This window comes from Anarhichas minor, unplaced genomic scaffold (assembly GCF_050575085.1).
Source record: "Anarhichas minor isolate MPS153535 unplaced genomic scaffold, ASM5057508v1 ptg000026l, whole genome shotgun sequence".
In the NCBI taxonomy this organism is placed as follows: Eukaryota; Metazoa; Chordata; class Actinopteri; order Perciformes; family Anarhichadidae; genus Anarhichas; species Anarhichas minor.
This window is the reverse complement of record NW_027466472.1, coordinates 16,066,079-16,085,078: the sequence shown is the minus strand read 5'-3', so window position 1 is coordinate 16,085,078 and position 19,000 is coordinate 16,066,079. Positions and strand designations below refer to the sequence as shown.

At 42.4% G+C, this 19,000-nt stretch overlaps 2 protein-coding genes across 5 annotated transcripts in view; both read right to left on the bottom strand.

Moving 5' to 3' along the window:
* Positions 1 to 4,988, bottom strand: part of nbeab (neurobeachin b) — a 192,236-nt gene extending 187,248 nt beyond the window's left edge. For all 4 annotated transcript variants that reach the window (XM_076100866.1, XM_076100863.1, XM_076100864.1 and 1 more), the window contains exon 1: positions 3,844 to 4,988. In XM_076100866.1, the coding sequence (XP_075956981.1) occupies positions 3,844 to 4,116 (273 nt within the window). In that variant the 5' untranslated portion in view covers positions 4,117 to 4,988. The remainder of the gene's footprint in view (positions 1 to 3,843) is intronic.
* Positions 4,989 to 7,952: 2,964 nt separating this feature from the next.
* Positions 7,953 to 17,807, bottom strand: stard13b (StAR related lipid transfer domain containing 13b). The gene is made up of 13 exons (XM_076100877.1): positions 17,738 to 17,807; positions 16,562 to 16,643; positions 14,522 to 14,585; positions 12,128 to 13,491; positions 11,842 to 12,012; positions 11,468 to 11,627; positions 11,018 to 11,216; positions 10,576 to 10,789; positions 10,034 to 10,148; positions 9,693 to 9,914; positions 9,327 to 9,544; positions 9,039 to 9,215; positions 7,953 to 8,851 (listed from the first exon to the last, which is right to left on the bottom strand). The coding sequence occupies exons 3-13, from the start codon at positions 14,552 to 14,554 to the stop codon at positions 8,734 to 8,736; spliced, it is 2,991 nt and encodes a 996-aa protein (XP_075956992.1). The 5' UTR covers positions 14,555 to 14,585; positions 16,562 to 16,643; positions 17,738 to 17,807; the 3' UTR covers positions 7,953 to 8,733.
* Positions 17,808 to 19,000: the final 1,193 nt, after the last annotated feature.

Below are 19,000 nucleotides of genomic sequence, written 5' to 3'. Positions count from 1 at the left end.
ATAATCAGCTGGAAGCTCCATCGCACTCTGCTGACACCAAGCCTGGAGAGCAGTCACATGGTGCAGAAATGCCGACTCTCTGGTCACATTACCCTGAAACAAAAGGCCAGCGTCATCATGACTAATTCGGCTTTTGATACAACAATAGGTCTCACATGAAAAATGTGTTTCACCTTAGAGCTTTTCCTTTCCTCGTTCGGTCTCGCAAGCATTTTATAAATCGGAAACGGCAAGGATCAGTGATCACTAATCACAGTCCAATGTGCATCATTGTGCCTGGCCTAAAGATAAATGCAGCATGTGTAACGCCATTATTAAGCTAATGAAAATAATTGATTTGTGATGATCATATATATATCCAACAAAGCAGTGAGGGCATATACAATACTGACAATCTGTGCATTTTTCATTGAAAGTATCTCATATCCAGACAGGCAATTCAAAGTCATATCAAAATGAGCAATAAGTGGGCCTCTGTATAGTAAGGACTGAGCATGTAACAGCATCAACTGTAACCATTTGGCAGGTTTTTTTTATACATACATACATACATACCAACACCAATAATGTAGACATTTATCAGTCCACTTCTGCAGCACAATCTCTTCCCTTCTACCTGCTCGGTATCCTGATTCATATTTTCAAACACTGCACACTGCACCCGTTTGTAGCTTTTCTCACACGGTCCCTTGAGACACATAAGCAAATGTAGTCGCAAACAGACAACATAATCAGCTAAATGCAGGAGCAACAAACAAACTGTATTATGCCATATTTTGACAGATTGGGTAAAATATGAACATGTGGAGCACGAGTGAACGAATGGATAATTCGATAATGTAGGAGTGGTTTGATCCTTTTTTTCTTTTTTCAAACATGCAAACATTGTAACCACTAGAATCCATGCAACTGGTATACAATTCAAGTAGACCAGCTCCTGTTCTTTATGAAGGAGTCCACCGCTTCTAACACACACCTCCTAGAGGTGACGTTGATACTGAAAGAACAGAATGTCCATGAAGCATCAGTTTAAGGAGGCTGAAATAAGCTCGGTGATGACGGACCTGACATGACAGCATTTCCTTTGTGTAAACAGCCAGTTACTGACAGCACCAAGTGTGTTACTCCCACATGTCAGGACCAAGATGGAGATGCGCTGTGAAAGCTTTTCTTAATTTTATAGGTCACACTTTCTTCTCTTCACATGTCTCTCCGTTATCCATCAGATCACACTTGACTTTGATCATGAAGATGAGGGCTGTTGAATAAGGCGACGTTCTCTTTTGTCAGAGAAGTTCATTGAATGATTCATACCAAGTGACAATTAGCGAAGTAGAAATATCCACTCCTATTTCCTCATCTCGGAGGAAGCAGCGAGTCAGCTGACGGCTCGCAGAGGGGGGGGGGGGGGGGACTACTGTAAATTGCACATCTGGGCACGAGACAAATCCACTTCATGGTTAGAAGATAACACGCCACGGCGTCTTGCTTGTACCAAATGTGATTAGGTGCAAGACTTATATTTAGGGTCAGAGCTCTAAAGCCTTACATGTGCAGCTGATGATCCAGCTGAAAAGACAAACAAACCTTCACACCTTAGGGACAACATTTTGTATACATTTAATAGTATAACTCGGTTATCATGCACGCTATCCTATTTCGACCAAGTAAGTCGATTACTGTTGCTGACTACTTTGTGGGGACATTTCAAGCCGAAGACGACACGTTATTCTCTTGATATTATAATGTTGAAATGAAGTGATGATAATATATTATGAGGATTACTTTTGTTATGCGTGTGTATGCAAACTTGGTCTATAAACAAACAGAGTATCAGTCCAGAGTATTTTGACTCCTGCTCGTAATGAGTTTGGAAAGTCTAAAGATCCCCAAGACCCTGAACAGGAACAAAGCAGTGAATGAATTAGTTCATTTCATTCGGATTAGACAAAAAAATAAATAAATAAATTTAAAAAAATTAAAAATTAAAAAAAAAATTGCACAGAGCTGTGGTTCTATCTGAGGGAGTTTTGTGTCTGATTCAATTAAGATTCACCTTTCATAAATCAAATGACATGCCTGATGTCAAATCTCTAAAACTACAGGCCAGTTAACCAACAACAACTGCAGCTCAATAACATTTTAAAAAGATACTGTTTCATGGAGGATCCTGGTCTGAACATCTAACTACAATGTTTCCAAGACGCACCTGAGAGAAGGAGGAAAACATTTTTCCATTACTCCGCAAATTGGACCCCACGAGATGCAGTTACGGATCCTTCTGGATCGTCGGGCCCTCGCTACGCTTCAAACATAACCTGAAACTTATAAGCATAGAAATTGCTGTAGTCGTGGCATTTTACAGACAGCAGGGTTGTTTTGCGTGACAGCTTTCTCTGCCCTCTTCCCTGGCTAGTATTATTCATGCACATTTTGCGATGTAGATGAAGAGGCAGATATAACAACAATTACTGTGTCATCTGGTGACTGGTCCCGAGACAGCTGGATTATATGTGGTTCATTTGTATGCACATAATTTGGGTGCAAGTTGTGTTTCTGTTTACAAACACATCCGGCAGAATCAAATGTGCCCGATATCTCAAATAGCCAACCACAGCAAAGCACAAATAGCCTCTTAATGATATCTGTCATTCAAACGTTTGCCACCTGTATGTGACCGACACATGTTTGGATAAAGTGCACGTTATAAATAAGAGCATGCATAAATGACTTTGAAATCTAAAAGGAGTAAAAGGCAGCTGTGACATCACTCATCTGCCTTCAATGAATAAAGTGAAATGGAGAAATGATATTATATTTCATAAACAAGATGGTGCACCGTCTTGACAATACGCGTTGTAAAAAAACAGTGGCGACTACAGTGGCTTATTCCTTGTGAACATTTGTCTGTGACCATAGCACTGCACAGGGAGAGGGGCCAAGGTGTCACAGACTCCAGCTATTGCAGTACAACTCGTGTCCGAACATGCCAAAGGCTACAATTTGTCTTGCTCCACAGAGTGGATTTCTGTTGTGCCAGAACAGGTCGTAATTAATCTCTGGTGTGCCAACAAGGGGAGGCCGACGATTGCAAACAGGCTCTGTATGGTGTGGCATTCCTGCAGATGGTCAAGGCAAATGGCGTGAGCTGGCTCTACAGTGTCGGCATATCAGTGGGCTGCAGGCGCTGGTCACACCATCAGTTCAAACACTCCCCATGCTTGTTTGGAAAGTGGAGAAAAGGCATAGCTTCACACAAGATATACACGTTATTGAGTCAATGTGAATCAGGGAAGAGGGTGATGACCACACATACTCATACTCGAGATAGGAGAAGGTCCAGCAACAATACTCGGCGTCTTTACAACACGCTCCCACACACACACACACAGCAGCATGTGTTTCAACATCAATACAGTTTGAATGTAATTGTGGCCCAACAGATATATACTGTAAGTACTCGCAAAACACTTCAATCCAAGCAGGTGTGCACTTCTCCCCTCACTGACATCATCCACACCGGTGTGCCTCATTTACAAGGAAGTTGGGACTTTGTTGAACTTGAAAACTTCACCCCTGGCTTTGTATTAGCATCCCCTCATCCCTCAAACCACCTCGTTACAGTGTGCATGTGGGACTTTTGAATACTGCTGGTCACTCAAATGTTCCGGGGCACTTAAATCAGTACTGCAAAAAAAATGTTAATCATTTGCACAGCCTCGACGTTAAAATAGCACAATGTTGCCATTATGTCAGTTATTGTTGCCATTGAACAGCACTCCGGGTTAGGAATAAAGCAATAAGGCATCATAGAGTGATAGGAGGAGAAACACGTTTACTTACCAAATTCAGCACCGTTTCAACAATATCCCGGTTGTTAACCTCTCCAACCTGGATCAGTCCGATGACAACAGCAAATTTCATTCGGATATTCCGGATCGGGACCGATGGATTGATAATCCCAGCCGGGAACACCATTGAACCTGAGCCGGACATCATCGTTGTCTCACCGGCGGCAGCGGAGACTGCAGGCGCGAGTTGCCTCTGACCGGGAGGAGGATGTCGGTCCGAGAGCGACATCGAGCCCGGCATTGTCACCGGTCTCTCGCTTGTCATTTCCACCCGGACCGGGCGGCTTCAGACTCCAGTTACACGCGTTCTCCTGGCAATAAATCCAATCACTGCTCTGGAGCACCAAAAAAAAAAAAGAATAAATGAGAGAGGAGAACACTCGCGAAAAGAAAACACAAACAAGAAATCACTCTCTGTCAGTAAAATCCACTCCCGAGAGTTCCGGTGAGAGAGTCCGGTGTGTTTTGTTAACTGAGCAGACTGACCAGCGATGTGTGTGTGTATGTGTGAGAGTGCCGCTCTCTTAAATGCGTGTCTCCCACGTCTGTGCCGCTGTCACCGCCATGTTGCCGCCCCCTGCCTGCGGTCCAACTCACCACGCGTGCGCTGGCTGCAGTGATGGAGCTGGAGAGCTCTGTCCACCTGGCAGGTGGGGAAGCAGCCGAAGGGCGGAGCGCTTCGTGGAGAGTCCAGCATGCTGGCCGAATAAAAAAAATAAAAAATAAAAAAGATGACGCTGCCATCCACAGCCATGTCACAAGTCCTGTCTGTCAGTCAATGAAGCCAATCCGGCTGCAAGTTAAACTAAAACGAGCAATATTCCGCATAATGCTTACTTAGCTACAGCACGGGAATTTAGCTTCATTCCGAAACAAACTTTATAGGAGCTGACTTTAACATTCTGAACATAAATATGGCAGCAAACAAGTGAAGACATAGTGGAGTGTTGTCTACCTGAGCAGAGAAATAAGGCGCTTTCCCTGTGTAGCTGTCGGGCTAGCCGCGTGTGCTTTTAGTGCATTGAGGGTTAGCTCGGGACTGCTGCTTTGCATTGGTTTCATACGGCGGTTACAGCTGATAATGCCGTTCCGACCGGCAGCATCGCTGCGGAACCGTACACACACTTCCCAGGGTTCCCCCTCAGGTTCACACTGTTAGCTCGCTCAGCATTTTCGCATTTAGTTTGCACAGTTTCATCGATAGCTATGAGCCGCTGGCACGTCGTTGACATGTGGAGGGTCGTTGAGCGGTAACAGAAATGACAGCCGGAAGTTACCTGCATAGCTACCTTTCACCTGCTGTTGCTCATACCTGTAAGAATAAACAATATTGTATAAATGGAAAATCATTTGGAGTTAAAGTAATACAAAAATTGAACAAATCTTTAGAAAATGAGAAATGTTTATAGTTACCTGTAGTTTGGCTGCGCAGGAAATGCACAGGTGCACCAAATATCATTAATTATGACTTTGCTCCATTTTGGTGTCCCAGTTGTGAGCTGGCACACATAAATGGAGAGATTAATATTATGCCTATCAGTGCGTTAGAGCTATTGGTGCTATGCTTGAGGTGTTATACATTTTAAGATAAGAAGTTTTGAGATATTAAGTTTTGATGGTAAATATTATTGACTATTGCTTTTATTCTTAAAGGTTATTATATAATTAAGAGACCTTTCTGCAGACACTGAGCCATTCAGGACGTTGTTATGATTATTATTATCCTACAATGTCTTCTTTTCTTCACATCTCATAAATGTGTTCTAGTTTCATTACAGTTTGCTCTCCAGGTGTGTACAGTCTATTGATCAGTCTGCGAGGCACAAATGTTGCCGGGGATAGTCCTATGCAAAGCAATGCAAGGAATCCTATTACAGGGAGATGTATTCCCTTGGTCAAGTTTTCTCTTAATGATCCTGATGAGTTGGTCTGCTTGTTGACACATTACATTGAATTGGTAATTACAGACAGAATTCAAGCATTTACCGGCATTGGTGAAAATTCATGAATTGCATGGTTTATTACTGAACATTTTGTAGAAGATGCTGGTTTCCATCCATCACTGTTAAACACGCATGTTTCCATTTACGTAATTATATTAATACAATGTTTGTTTTCAAGTGCATTTTTTATTTGAATAATGTGTTGTTTTCCTTTTCAATGAGGAAAATACTTGCATGTAGATTCATTGCATTGTATTGTAAAAAACAAAATGTTGTACTGGTATTTTACTGCCTTTTGTCTTGAATGTTTTTTGAGACAATCATGAGGAGTGGCTTCTCCAATAGCTCATGTGTGGCCAATTTTGATTTGCCCAAAGTCATATGGACAATTGTATGCAATAACAAATAATAATGACCAAAAAAAAGCCACCAGGTTCTCGTGGTTATATAAAAGAGACTGACACTGACAGCTTGGCAACAATCCTGTCCATCGGCCTGACTGACAGCCAGAAGCTGAGCTTGCATTTCATGACCTCACTAAGCTGATCTGTGTCAGCAGGGCTTCAAAAGAGGTAGACGTAATGTTAGCCTCCAAACAGCTGTACCTATCATTATCATTACTGTGCACTTTTAAAACTTGATTTAATTTGTGGCAGTGCAATGCAGAGCAAATTATTATTTAGCTTCTATTTAAATTGAATATAATTATCTCTTGTTTATTGTTGTAACTATTGAAATGATTGAATCAGGTTTACTTCTTACATTCTGGATCTTAATTACTTTTATCATGTTTTGATTTTTAAGCACTTTGTAGCTTTGTTGCGACATCAATAAAGTTATTATTATTATATTGCGATGTTTTTTTTTTTATCCCACTGTGGTTTTATCTTCTATTCTAAATGTTTATCTTTTTTTCAGAGTGCTATATCTTTGGATCAGCAAATGACTTAGAGGTAGAGTTCAATGAGAGCATATTAGGGAACTGAAGCAGATCCAGACTCAATAACCTGCAGTAACGTTCATGTTATGATTGTTTGGGTAAAGGTCTGCCACAGCAGCCTCTCACTGTATTCTGTAATAGTTTTAGTGAATGATCTCTTTGTATACTTCCATCATGGCTGAACTGCCACAACCTCCAATTTCACCTTAGTAAGATAAATAGATACCACATTTTTTGATGAATGAATTTTTCATTCATCAAGCAAAATTTATTTTAATACAGGATGGGTAAAGATTTTTCGTGGCATCCTTAAACACTGAAACAATTACTGTAGTTGCTCCATTAGTCCATTCATGACATGAACACTTCCCATTAGTTATCTTTGCAGTGGATAGCTATCTTCCCACTCTCACTACCTGTTGAAAATAGCTGAAAAAACGTGGACTTCATTGAAATATGCCTCAGGGGGAAATAACATGTGGCCACAGTAAAGATTAACATTCTGCTGATCAGAAAGGGCCATCTAGTGGACAGAAATGACAATCAACCAGGTTTATGTGTTCTGCCCACACAATCTGTAAGGAAAGGCAGGCCACAACTGATTACAGTCTGCATTAGATTTTACTGTTGAATCACTGTTATGTCTGCATTAAAAAATGAGTTGCAAGCTCCAATAAGGTGTCCATGTCCAAGTCCATCATCCATGTGGACTGCAGTCATGTATTTCCTTTAAATGTCCAGTAGAGGTCCCTCTCATCCCAGATCAGGGAGAATTGTTTGTCAGTAGTCCTACATATATATACATGATTGTTGAATGTCAACATGTTCACAAAAGCATTACAGACACTGTTTAATATCAATTGTCCATAACAGGTACAACAGGATGTAGACTCTGTCGCTGACCAGCTCAGACACTGCAACAAAACAGGGAGACAAGCCAGCTGGCTGCTGGAAAAAAAGCAATTATTTTTGCCACAAACATAAATGAAACAATGCAAAGTGTAGGCATCAGTTGTGTCAGTCGGCTCATCATCCAGCTGCTGAGCCTCCAATGAGCACATGCAACAGACAACCACAGGCAGCAGGGGCACCAAGTGTAGAGGGGGAGCAGGGTCGTCACAACTCCTTCACAGGTCAGTAGACGTCCATCATTTCTTAAAATTTCCCGTTTTGTCTTTTTGATGTGGCAACGAGATGAAGAATCACTGCGTACAAACATTTTATGATTGTGATAGTTTTATTTAAAAAATGACGTCTCCTGTCCTTGACTGCACAATCCAGTACCCTTAAGCAGGTATGATCAAGTCAAACCGTAAGTCATTCTTTTCACAACCATAGGAGGTCAAAGTTGAATAAAATTACACCCATTCCAAGATGGCAATACTGGAGCAAAGTAAAACCAGCTTACAATTTTGTACCATGTGTACTAGTACAGAAGGGTTGACACAGTGAAATAATCAATATATAGGATATTAACATATGTACTATTCATCCCTTAACATATATACAATATATACATCTTGCTTAGATGTACAGTATATTCACACACATATATACAGAGTCTACATCATAATAATTATAGCTTTAAATCTGAAATGAATAACATATACATGCTTCCCAGAAGCGTTTAAGAACTTGAATGTCCTAGACATTGTAGATTAAAGTAACAGTAATACAATATTATTAAAGATAATAATTATAACATACAGGTTTAGCAACATGATGGTAAATAGAATACTACGGCTAAGGACATTGGCAGGATGATTAATTTCCCGCTGGGTAATTATGCTCAGCACCTATAAGATGTCCTCTTTTGTCATTGTGCAAGTACAGAGGAGCTCAAAATCATTTTCAGAGCATTTATACTATGGAAAAAAAAAAACGTTTCAAACTGTGCTTTAGTTGCGGGGTCTTGTCTATGCTTTGTGTCTGCCTGTTAGCAGTGACTCAAAGGCTCAATCTTGATCTCAAGGCTGAGCAGACACAATTGGCAAACAGTTCAGATTTTGGTCTCTGGGCCGTCTGTGATTAGTGGCTGAAAGGAGTTGCGTATCCGGGCAGCTTCTGCGGCACAAAGGTGACCAAAGGCTTTGTTGTACCAGTCTGGAGTCCTTCCCCTGAAATCAGAACAGTATAATCAATATCCTACAGCCTACAGGCACGTACAAGGAGCTTCAAATACTCATCTTAAAATGCTAATAATATCACACGTAAAAGTGTTTTGATGTATTTTATGAGTATAAGAAAAAATGCCAGAAGAGTTTAGTGAGAAAAGAGATTTAATAAGATTTTTGTGGGACTTACTTCAAGTCCACTCTGCAGATGTGAGTTAGTCTGGACTTTCCTGAGCCGCAGGGCTCCAGCAGGTAGTTGGACTCCAGGACTATAGCTCGTACCCCTCCAACAGGAGGACAATCCTCATACTCTATTGACACAGAAACCAGGGAGCAGGTGCCTTTGGGCAAGTCGGTCCTCCATGTTCTTGAATAAACAGAAAGAGATTGAGTATGTATCCTAATAAATAACACATCATGGCTACTTCCAAACAAAGGACAACATGTTGCTGAGTGTTTTCTTTGTATCACCACTCACCTGAGTACTACAAAGTCCCTGCTGGGATGAGGGGGCATGCGATTGAGGACGTAGTGAAACACCTCGGTCTGCTTGTCCAGCGTCTCACACACTTTCCACTGCAGCAGGTCCACATCCCACAGGTGGCGCTCTCGTAGCACACGGTTCAAGACTACAGACGGTGGGGCTTCCACCTCCACGGACACTCGCCAGCGTCTCAAAGGGTTCCCATCTCCCACCTGGACGGGCCACACAAAAACCATCAAGTTAACTTATGTTTTTGTATTTCATCTTAGGAGTTGATAAGGGACATTGTGATTATTTTGATATACTATCATAAATGAAGCAATCCCAAACTAACGCCACAATCAAAGGAGGAACACCAACCTTCTTGTAACAGAGCTCTGTGTTATCAGAGCTGCTGCAGGACACCCAGTATTTGGACTTCTCCCGGGCCTCTTTGAGCTGGCTCTGAAGTCTCCCCTCCATGTGATTTTGGTACATTCCATTGCCATCCTCCAGATGCTTGCACAGCTCATCAATTGTTGGTGCATGCAAGTCAGCCTCCACGTATGAATTACGCGACTGAGTAACCATCTCATGAGGGATCTAATGGGTGCATAAAAGCATGAGGTAAGATTCACAGCAGCTTCACACAGAAGGGAGGCATGTGGATATTGCGTCCAGGCTTAAAATGCTTGCATCATCTCAACTACAGGTTCTCGTACCTCAAAGAGACGGTTGCACTCTACGATCATATGAGCAAGACCCTGTGTTGCTGCTAAGTTTTCATTCAGATCCTTCTGGTCTGGTCTGCCAGTGGCATACTTCTTCTGCATGGCCCTGGGGATTGTGGGGAGAGAAAACGTATTAGGCCAGCAGAGTTCCCAGGTCAATGTCTCCACAAAACACAGTCTATAAACCCTTCCTCCTCTCTGCAGGAAACCCCTTTGATCCCTTTAGCAACAATTTCAACACGCTAAATTAGAGAGCTTCGCTTTGTTTGTACACAGCATGATCTCATAAAACACTGAGCTTTATGCCATGTCCTTTCAAAAGTGGCCCAGAAAGAGAGTAATCTATTGCACCCCTGAAGGTTGAGAAAACTCTGTAACCCATTTTATGGAGTAATAAGGGAAGCTAATCATGCAGGAGTTAATAGAAAGCATGCATGCCTTGCTCATTAGTTAATGACGGGCAATGTTGCTTCCCCAAAATCACAGACATCAAGCTAACTAACACAAGAAGACCCGAGAAAAAAAAAAAGTACCTTGGCGAGAGATTGTCTTTCTTGAGTATGTTGAGGTGAAAGAGGGACGGGGCCAGGCACACAGCGATGTTCATGGGCGTCATCTGGTTCTCCTCCACAGAAGAAGTGACATCGCTGAGGAAACAGAGCAAAGTCTGCAGCACCTCTCGGTTTTCATCTGACATCAGCATGATGGCAGCCTGGACAGCTTGCAACCTTTGGTCTTTCGGCACATCTGCACATATGATAGAGAATTGATTTCTATTATTTCCACAGAAAAGCAATCATGAAATGTCAAAGGTCATTTACTAGATTTGAAATTGCATCCTCATGCAGCCACGTGCACTCTATGTTAGTTCAGGTGCAATGTCACAGTGCCATCCCAGTTTAAACAAAGCCAATTGAGACAATAGAATTAAAACCCGCCATGGGACAAAAGACAAGCAAAGAGCCACGTCCTTACATTGGTAGATATGGAGGAAGGTCTCCCCCAGCTTGCTGGTGAGCAGAGGCTCAGGTAGATCTCTGAAGAACTGCTTCACCATGTCAGCCACATCATAGGCAGACTGATCCTCATAGTTCACATTGTCTGGAGAATTCTCATTCATCTGCCTGAGAGCTTGAATTCGAGACTTCACCCCTGATTTACGAAAGAGACCCACCTGGAGGAAAAACAGAAGTGTTATATTATTAACATGACAGCTGGCAGCAATATGTACATCTACACTGTACAGCAGTTCCGCTCACTGTATAGATATTATACATACATTGTATCTGCCTACATCCTGTTTCCGTCATTGTTCATAGAAATGTGACACCACATTATAAACATTAGATAAACCCACCCATTGGTTACATCGCATGTAAAAATGCAAGTCAAAAGCAACGTGAGAGTCTGCGTACTGAGGCTGACCTGGTCAAGACACTGGCTCCTCAGGTACCGCAGGGCCTGCTGCAGGCCGAGGGGCAACGGCTGTCCAGAACGCTGCACATGCACTATCAGGGGCACTCCGAACACATTCTTATCCTTATAGTCTGGTACCTTCATTCTCTTCATAAACTTTGGCACCGACCTAGGAGAGACATCGTCACAACATCTGTGACACCGTGCTCCACAGTAATTCATTAAGGCCTATTTTTACCATACTGGACAAACACAAAGATTAACTGTACTCATATAATCATTTTAGCAAATATAGTCACATACCAAATCAGTTCAAAGAGATAAAACGAGCCTTCACTAATGAAGAAACCCAAGTGGATCTTGGAAGGTAAAATTAGACTTACCAGGTCCAGCCATGCTTGTTGGACATTGAGTACTTCTCCATGGTTGCAGTAAGGCGCAGCAGAGAAAACCTCTGCAGCAAACTCAGCTGGCCCGCTGACTGGTTGGTGATCTGCAGTGATGCCACTGAGTGACTAAGGCGATTAGCTATCTGAAAGCTGGGCCATCGTAACCTAATGCCATAAAAGATGAATGAGCAAAGAAATGAAAAAACCTCATTTTTCTTTTTGTTCATAGAATAACTTAAACGAGGGTTCAGCACTTGCAATACGATTCCATGAGTCTTACCGATTAGGTCTTGTGAGTGAAGCACCTACTCCAGAGTCCCTCCTTTCCCTGAGGATTGTGGATTCTGTCTCCGCAAGTGATACTCTGTCTCTGTCCCCATAACTAGGCGTGGTCTGGCTTTCTGTGACAGAATTTCCCTCAAAGTCCAATGTGATCTGACTAGAGGACTGAAGGCCTACTGTATGTTCCCTCTCGCCGTCCAGCTGCGCCAACCCTTCACTGACAGGCAACACATTCTTAGACCAGTGGTCCACTATCTGCTGTAGACCATTGACATGCAGCAATATATCATCCAGGTGAGGGAACAGGTCCTCCTTCTCCAGGTCTATCAGGTCTCCAGTGCTGGCGTACAGATGCGAGCCAGGGACGTTATCGTACACACTGATGCGGCTGCCTCTGGAGCAGCACTGGGTGACAGGCCTGGATTCCTTCCTACATGAAATCAGTGGGGAGTCCAAGTGCATGCTGCCTGTGTGCCAGTTGATAGAGGCCCCATTGGTTGGGGACAGGCTCTCTATGGACAGTGCTTTGGGGAAGGTTCCTGGCTTGTGGTCTTTGGGAATGTGGACCACCAGGTCTTCATAGGAGCAGAATTCATTCCTGCGGTTTTGTTCTGCGACTTCATTCACTTGGGTGCCTGAGAAGATGTCTACGTCCTCTAAATACATGCCGCTACGCTTGTGGTCAGCCCGGTGGGGTTTACGCTCTTTCAGGCTGGGGGTGCTGACAGCGCTGCCGCTAGAATGGCTGCTACCCTCACTACCGGACTGGGATGGCAGAGCTTTGTTGGACGGTATTTCTGGAGCCCCACCATCTCCATTTATGATGTCGACACATTGCAGCGTCTTCAGCGCCCGGGCCTCCTGCTGAAGCACCGGAGAGCCGATGACCAACGTCTTACGACCCCTTCCCAGGGTTCCTCGGGAGTGCAGTGTCTCCATGCGCTTCAGGAAGTCTTTAGCACGGATGCGGCTTGTCGTGCCGTGCTTATCAGGTAGTGAGCTGTAGTGAGCAATTTCTTTGTGGATGTGGGGCATTGTGAGCGAAGTAGAGTCTGGCATTGCAGCAGAATCGGAGCCGGTGCGGTTGGAGCAGTCGGAGTCCTCTGTGCTGAGGCCCCTGTGGCCGCTGCCCCCGCTGCTCTCACTGTGCAGAGAAGAGATCTCCGGCTCCGAGATGTCCGTCAGAACACTCTCGCTGCTGGTGGTGGTTCTCAGAGGCACGTTGTCCCTGGAGGGCTGACCTTCTCCGTGGTTTCCCAGCAGACAGTCAATGTCCTGTAACCTGGACCAACGCCGGCTGCTCCACTCAAAAGTCCATTTGTCACTGATAGCAAACAGGTCTTCTTCATCAGAGTCTTCACTCTGGGGAAAAACAAATCATGCTACATTAATTACTCTGGCATATATGAATTAATTTGGTATTTTAATCTTCTTTGTAGGAATGAATGTTATATAATATTATATAGGTCTCCTCATAACTACCCAATTCAATTATAATAAATACAATTAAATTAAAAAAAGATCATGCATACAATGATTGAGATTGACGTAAGAATTACTTTACGGCTGTTGCATATTTTCAAATTTTTCCACAAAAGATAAGCTGTACATTTGTCCTCCTTGTGTTGTGAGTAGACAAATCATTCGCAACAACAGCTGGCTTGCGAGGTAAGGCCTATATAGCGTCACGCAAATCATCTCTTCTATGCCATAAGGAACAGTTAAACAGGAAATGCAGGAAATAGCGAGAGGATGCGTCTGCTCAAAATTAATAACATTATACAATCGGCCAACGGTGATATAACACCAGACAAATGATTCCTTTGACTTGAAGACTTGTTCCGTAAATAGACCAAGAAAGGAAAAAAAAATCATTCCTATAAGCCAGCAGGCTACATTCCAAATTGGGAACAGATAACAAGCAATCCCACTCAATAGGCATGAATACAACAATGGTACAATCTCAAATAGCATTGGATCTAGGTTAAAGGAATAAAATAGATTCCCGCATTACATTTGCGTTGGTGCAGGGAGTATGTGCATAACTTAAGGCAATCTTTGTAAGAAAATACAATTTTTTACAAAGGCATTGATGTTTTATAGGAGGTTACAAAACACAACAAACCCTCAGAGGTACATACACAGTGCTTGATTTCAGAATAGTCTAAACACAGAGAGAAAGCATAGAACCCATTCTCTTCGCTGAATTTCTTTTCCTACCTTCTGAACCATCAATGTTTTATAAATATGTATTTTTTAGCGGGAGTATGTTTTTCCAAAATGCATATTGCGTATAGTGTTGCACTTGTCATACAAAAATCCACCTTAAAAGCTAAAAACTACAAGAGCATCCTTTTCACATGAAAGCATGTCATGTATAGTCCACACTTACTTTCTTTTTCGGAAGGTTCACGTCAAGTTTCATAGAGGCACACTTGTTCAAGGTGTTGAGTCGCCTGAAAGAAATAATAATAATAATAAACTTAATTTATGCTGCACCTTTCAAAACAAACTTACAGAGTACTTTACATGGTTGGAACAGGAATAAAAAAACATCTTAGGACTGCAATGAAATAAATCAGAGAATTACAACAATACAAGTTCAAATGGAAATAAAAAAATAGGAAAAAATAACATTCAAAGGATAAGACAGGTGGGTTTTGTACCAGCTGTAGAATGGCCCGAGGATGAAAGCTGTTCTGAACAAACACCAGAATAGCTTCCTAATGACCGCTTCAGAACTAAATCTCATTCTGTTTGCTATTCAAGTGTTAACCAGATCAGCGTCTGCTCTGGATGTACAACCAGACTCAGGAAAATTCAGTTAGTCCGTTCCACAGTATCCTAAACCTAATGAAAACCGGTAATGGGCGGTTGCTCTGCTATCTCTCAACATTGGATTTAAGTGATTGCGGCTTGAAAAGTGGTTTGCAGTAGTTTGAAGACGGGCAAATTGAAGGTAAACCAATGGATTAGCTAGATTTATGTTCCAATCACAGCCTATTTTTCTGAAGATCTTACAGATGCACCGGTCTTCGATGCTATTTTGCACTTGGCATGCTAATCGTTTGATCCGTTCATAATTTTGAGGGATTTTTTGATTTCAGTTGTGTCAGACAAGACGTACACAAACATGCAGTTTGAATCCTGAACTCAGTTGTCAGGGAAGCAATGTCATGTTTTCAATATTTGGAAACAAACCTACAGCCTACGCCTTGGCGCATGTGCTTGGTGGTTAGAGGGTTTGTGGGTGTGCAAACTGGGACATGTATAAAAGGAACAGAACTAAAAATGTACACGAACCAACAAAAGCATGGGGGAAAAGATGACGGCATTACAAAATACACTCCAGCTCACTGTGACTTGGCTTTAGACAAAAAGTAACCCTTGTGGTATGATAATAACAAGCTTTACCAGCTCCAGATATTGCTAACGGTCTTTTTTTTTTACAGATTGACAGTATTGTTGTGACAGTGAATGGCCTCAGATGGAGGCTGTAACTACCCCCCAGTGCTGTAGACAACAGGGGGTTAGCCACACGCAAAGTTCTCATGTTGTTACTGTAGACAGTGGGACCCAACGGAAAGTGGGATTTCTAAGTTGGGGGGGGGGGGGCCCTTTATTCCACAGGCCTAAAGAGCTTTGAATGCGGTTGCTAAAATAGGAGGCTGCTCAGCCAGGGATCAGAGAGAGAGCACTCGCATACATGAGATATCTTTCAGTTTCAGTTCAAAGACACCCACAGTATGTGTTGGGTGGTATTTATTTTTGCGCACACTAAAGACTGTAGTGGCGTAACTAACAACAAAGACTCCCTTATGTTACCATAGAGATGCCGGGAAGTCGCGGGCAAAATCCCATTGGAGGTGGAACTGTTTCGAATTGTCTTCTATTTATCCCGTGGCTAGTTTGGAATTTAGATGAGTTGCTTTAGGGTTGTTTAGAGTCACAGTATATTGAGCCGTGCGGGGCGACCCTCGCGCTCCTGCCTGCCTCTCGGGATGGTTGCCGTGGTTACCGTGGTTTTCATCTCGGCTTGAAAAAAAGTACACGAGCCGTCTCGCCCCCTACAAGGGGGCGATGTAGAACCACCAGTCGTTCAATTAGTGTGCACTTTTATATTCTTAATACTGTCTGGCAAAGTGTGAAAAAACACGTGTTTCACGTGCAGTTATGTCAGAGAGAAATCCTTAAGAGAAGATTTATGGCAATGCTCCTGCAATTGCAGTTAATCTTCTTATCCTCACGAGACTCTTTATAGCCAATATATGAGAGTATGCTTTCAACATGATGAGATTGGTTTTCACTCTCGAGATCACGTAGGGATTTTCACATAGTTCCTCTTCCTCGGGGCGAGGAAATGATTTGTGGCACTGACTCATAGACGAGCCGCTCTCTTTTTCAATGTCAATCATCATAAACATCTGGTTACCTGCACAGAGGTTCCACGAGATCTTTCTCCAGAAAGTCGTGATCTCTTTTCACAGGAGTGATGTCAATGGGAAACTGGGAATCTGAAGAAAAAAACAAACAAACAGACATTAGAGAAAGTGTCATCCATGGAGTGAAAGAATGGAAATAAAGATCTGGAAAGCACATTCTTTCCAAAAGTGCATTGAACGCTGGGAGACCATCAGACTTTTGTATGTGATGCTAATGAGCAGAGGCAGAATTTGCCCAAATAACAGCGCTCAGGCTTGTGCAGGCATTACGTCTTTCTCTGGGTATGGGCCCCCTCTTACATAACTTAAGAGACCGAATCCAGACCCTCTGAATCTAACATTCCACCGCATTCATGTGAAGTCGTTAACTTTTTATGAAAAGCAGAAGCAGCAGCGAACGCTCAACAAGGCTCGGCCTGTTCTTTAAGAGGGCAGACATTCAGATACACTGTAGGCTTTGAAACATGACCATGTCCTAATAACAGATTTCATCATTAATGTTCTTTCTCAAACACGATCCCGTGTTATCTGCTCTGCACTCCATCAGCCGTTATCAGCGCACATTGCTCGAGCTCTGTTACAACTATCTTCAAACTGTCGGCAAACAAATATATTGCTCCGGAGCACATGAAAAGTCTGGCCTTGACACAAAGATCTGAGGGAGTAGAGCTACTTTGAGCTCAGATAAAACCCATTTCTTCCCATGACTTCAGTCTTTAAGCACAGAGGACGTGTTTATGTTGTAACCGTAGCTTGGCCAAGATTAGACTTTAAAAGCTGCCGATGTTCCGCTTGTTTGGTGGTGTCTGGGGATCAGACTGGAGCCCTAGCTCCGAGGCATCCTGAGGACAGTTGTGTAAATGAGGCGCACTATGCAGCCGATGAATACATGGTTTTGTGTAAAGTGTTGAGGACGAGGGCGACTGACTGGATGACTCTGTGTACCGGGATTCACTCGTTATCTTACACTCAAGCTTTAACAGTGTTTCGTTTCACGACAGATATAAAAAATAAAGATAAAAAGCTGAAATAAAAATGCTATTTGTGGTTTATCACAGAGCCCTTTTATTGGTGTGCTACTTCATTAATCTCTATCTTTTAACCAAACAACTTCTCCCCCTCTTTGTGATGAATGTGTGTGGGAGTAGACTGAGTGCTTTTATTACCTTCAAAGAGTTGAGCATACTGGGGAAATCCTGCTGCCCGCAGCCAGTCGCACGCCTCTTTCGCCTCAATTTCTGAAACACAAGAAAGTGTGCGTGTTAAAACAGGGATGGAAAAGTGAAACTCAACCACATTAAGTCTATTTCATAAAAGAAAACCTCAGCACCTGGAACCCTACAAACACAACAGACTTTAAGGATGGACAGACCTGGATGATGGTCAAACTGTCTGATTATTCTGAGACAGCATAGATGTGATGACGACCCTGCAGGTCAGTCTGCTTGGATGGAGGTATCCCAGCTCACTCACATGAAACAACATGGGACCTTATATAACCATGGCCAGTCTTCTTTACTTCAAAGTCAACGTGTGTGTTGTAAGAAGAAACTGAAGACTTTAAATGAAAGTAAAATAGATGAAAAAAAAACACTGCATATAGAGCCAGAAATAAAATCATGCACAAACCACAGGACAACAACAAAATGAAAAGAATGATACAAATCTACAGATCAGCTTAATCATTACCTTTATCACAGCCCCCCCCCCCCCCCCCGTGACTCCTTACATTCTACAAAAAGCTATCATATCGCGTCTCAGATAAACAAATAAGCCCAGCGGTCAGGATCACAAGCTGGTCCTGCTGACCGACAGAGCAGCCGTCTGCAGGCTTCAGAGCCGCTGATGACAAGCAGAGGAAACAGACCGTTGGCACCTTTCCATTAATGCTAATAGAGTCGAGTGCCATTTACCACCTCAGTGAGACATGCTGTCTGACACACCGGTGCCACAGTAAACAGTCGGCTTTACGATAAAAAAAAAAAGGAAATATGTAATTATGCTCAACAAATAGCTAAATAAAACAACAGGATCAACAAAATTAAAAATAGTTTCACCTAAAATTCGGACACTAGTCATGTCTTATTTACTCTTTAAATATATGTGGAGACAGTTTTCACTCACTTTATCGTAGCAATTACAGCCAAAACAATTAATTGATCAACAGAACATTATCCGGAACAATTTTCATAATTGATTTGGTAATTTCTTTTAAAGTAAAAATGCCTGTTCTGGTAACAAATGTGAATATGTTCTGCTTTCCTCAGTCCTATGATAATGAACTAAAGTTGAAGACTTTTTTTTACTATTTCCTGATGTTTTAAACAATTGATCAATTTATTGAAAGAAATAACTGATAGATAAAATGATAAAAATAAATAAGTGTTGGTTGTAGCCCTAAAAAAACATCTACTTTAATAATCGGAAAA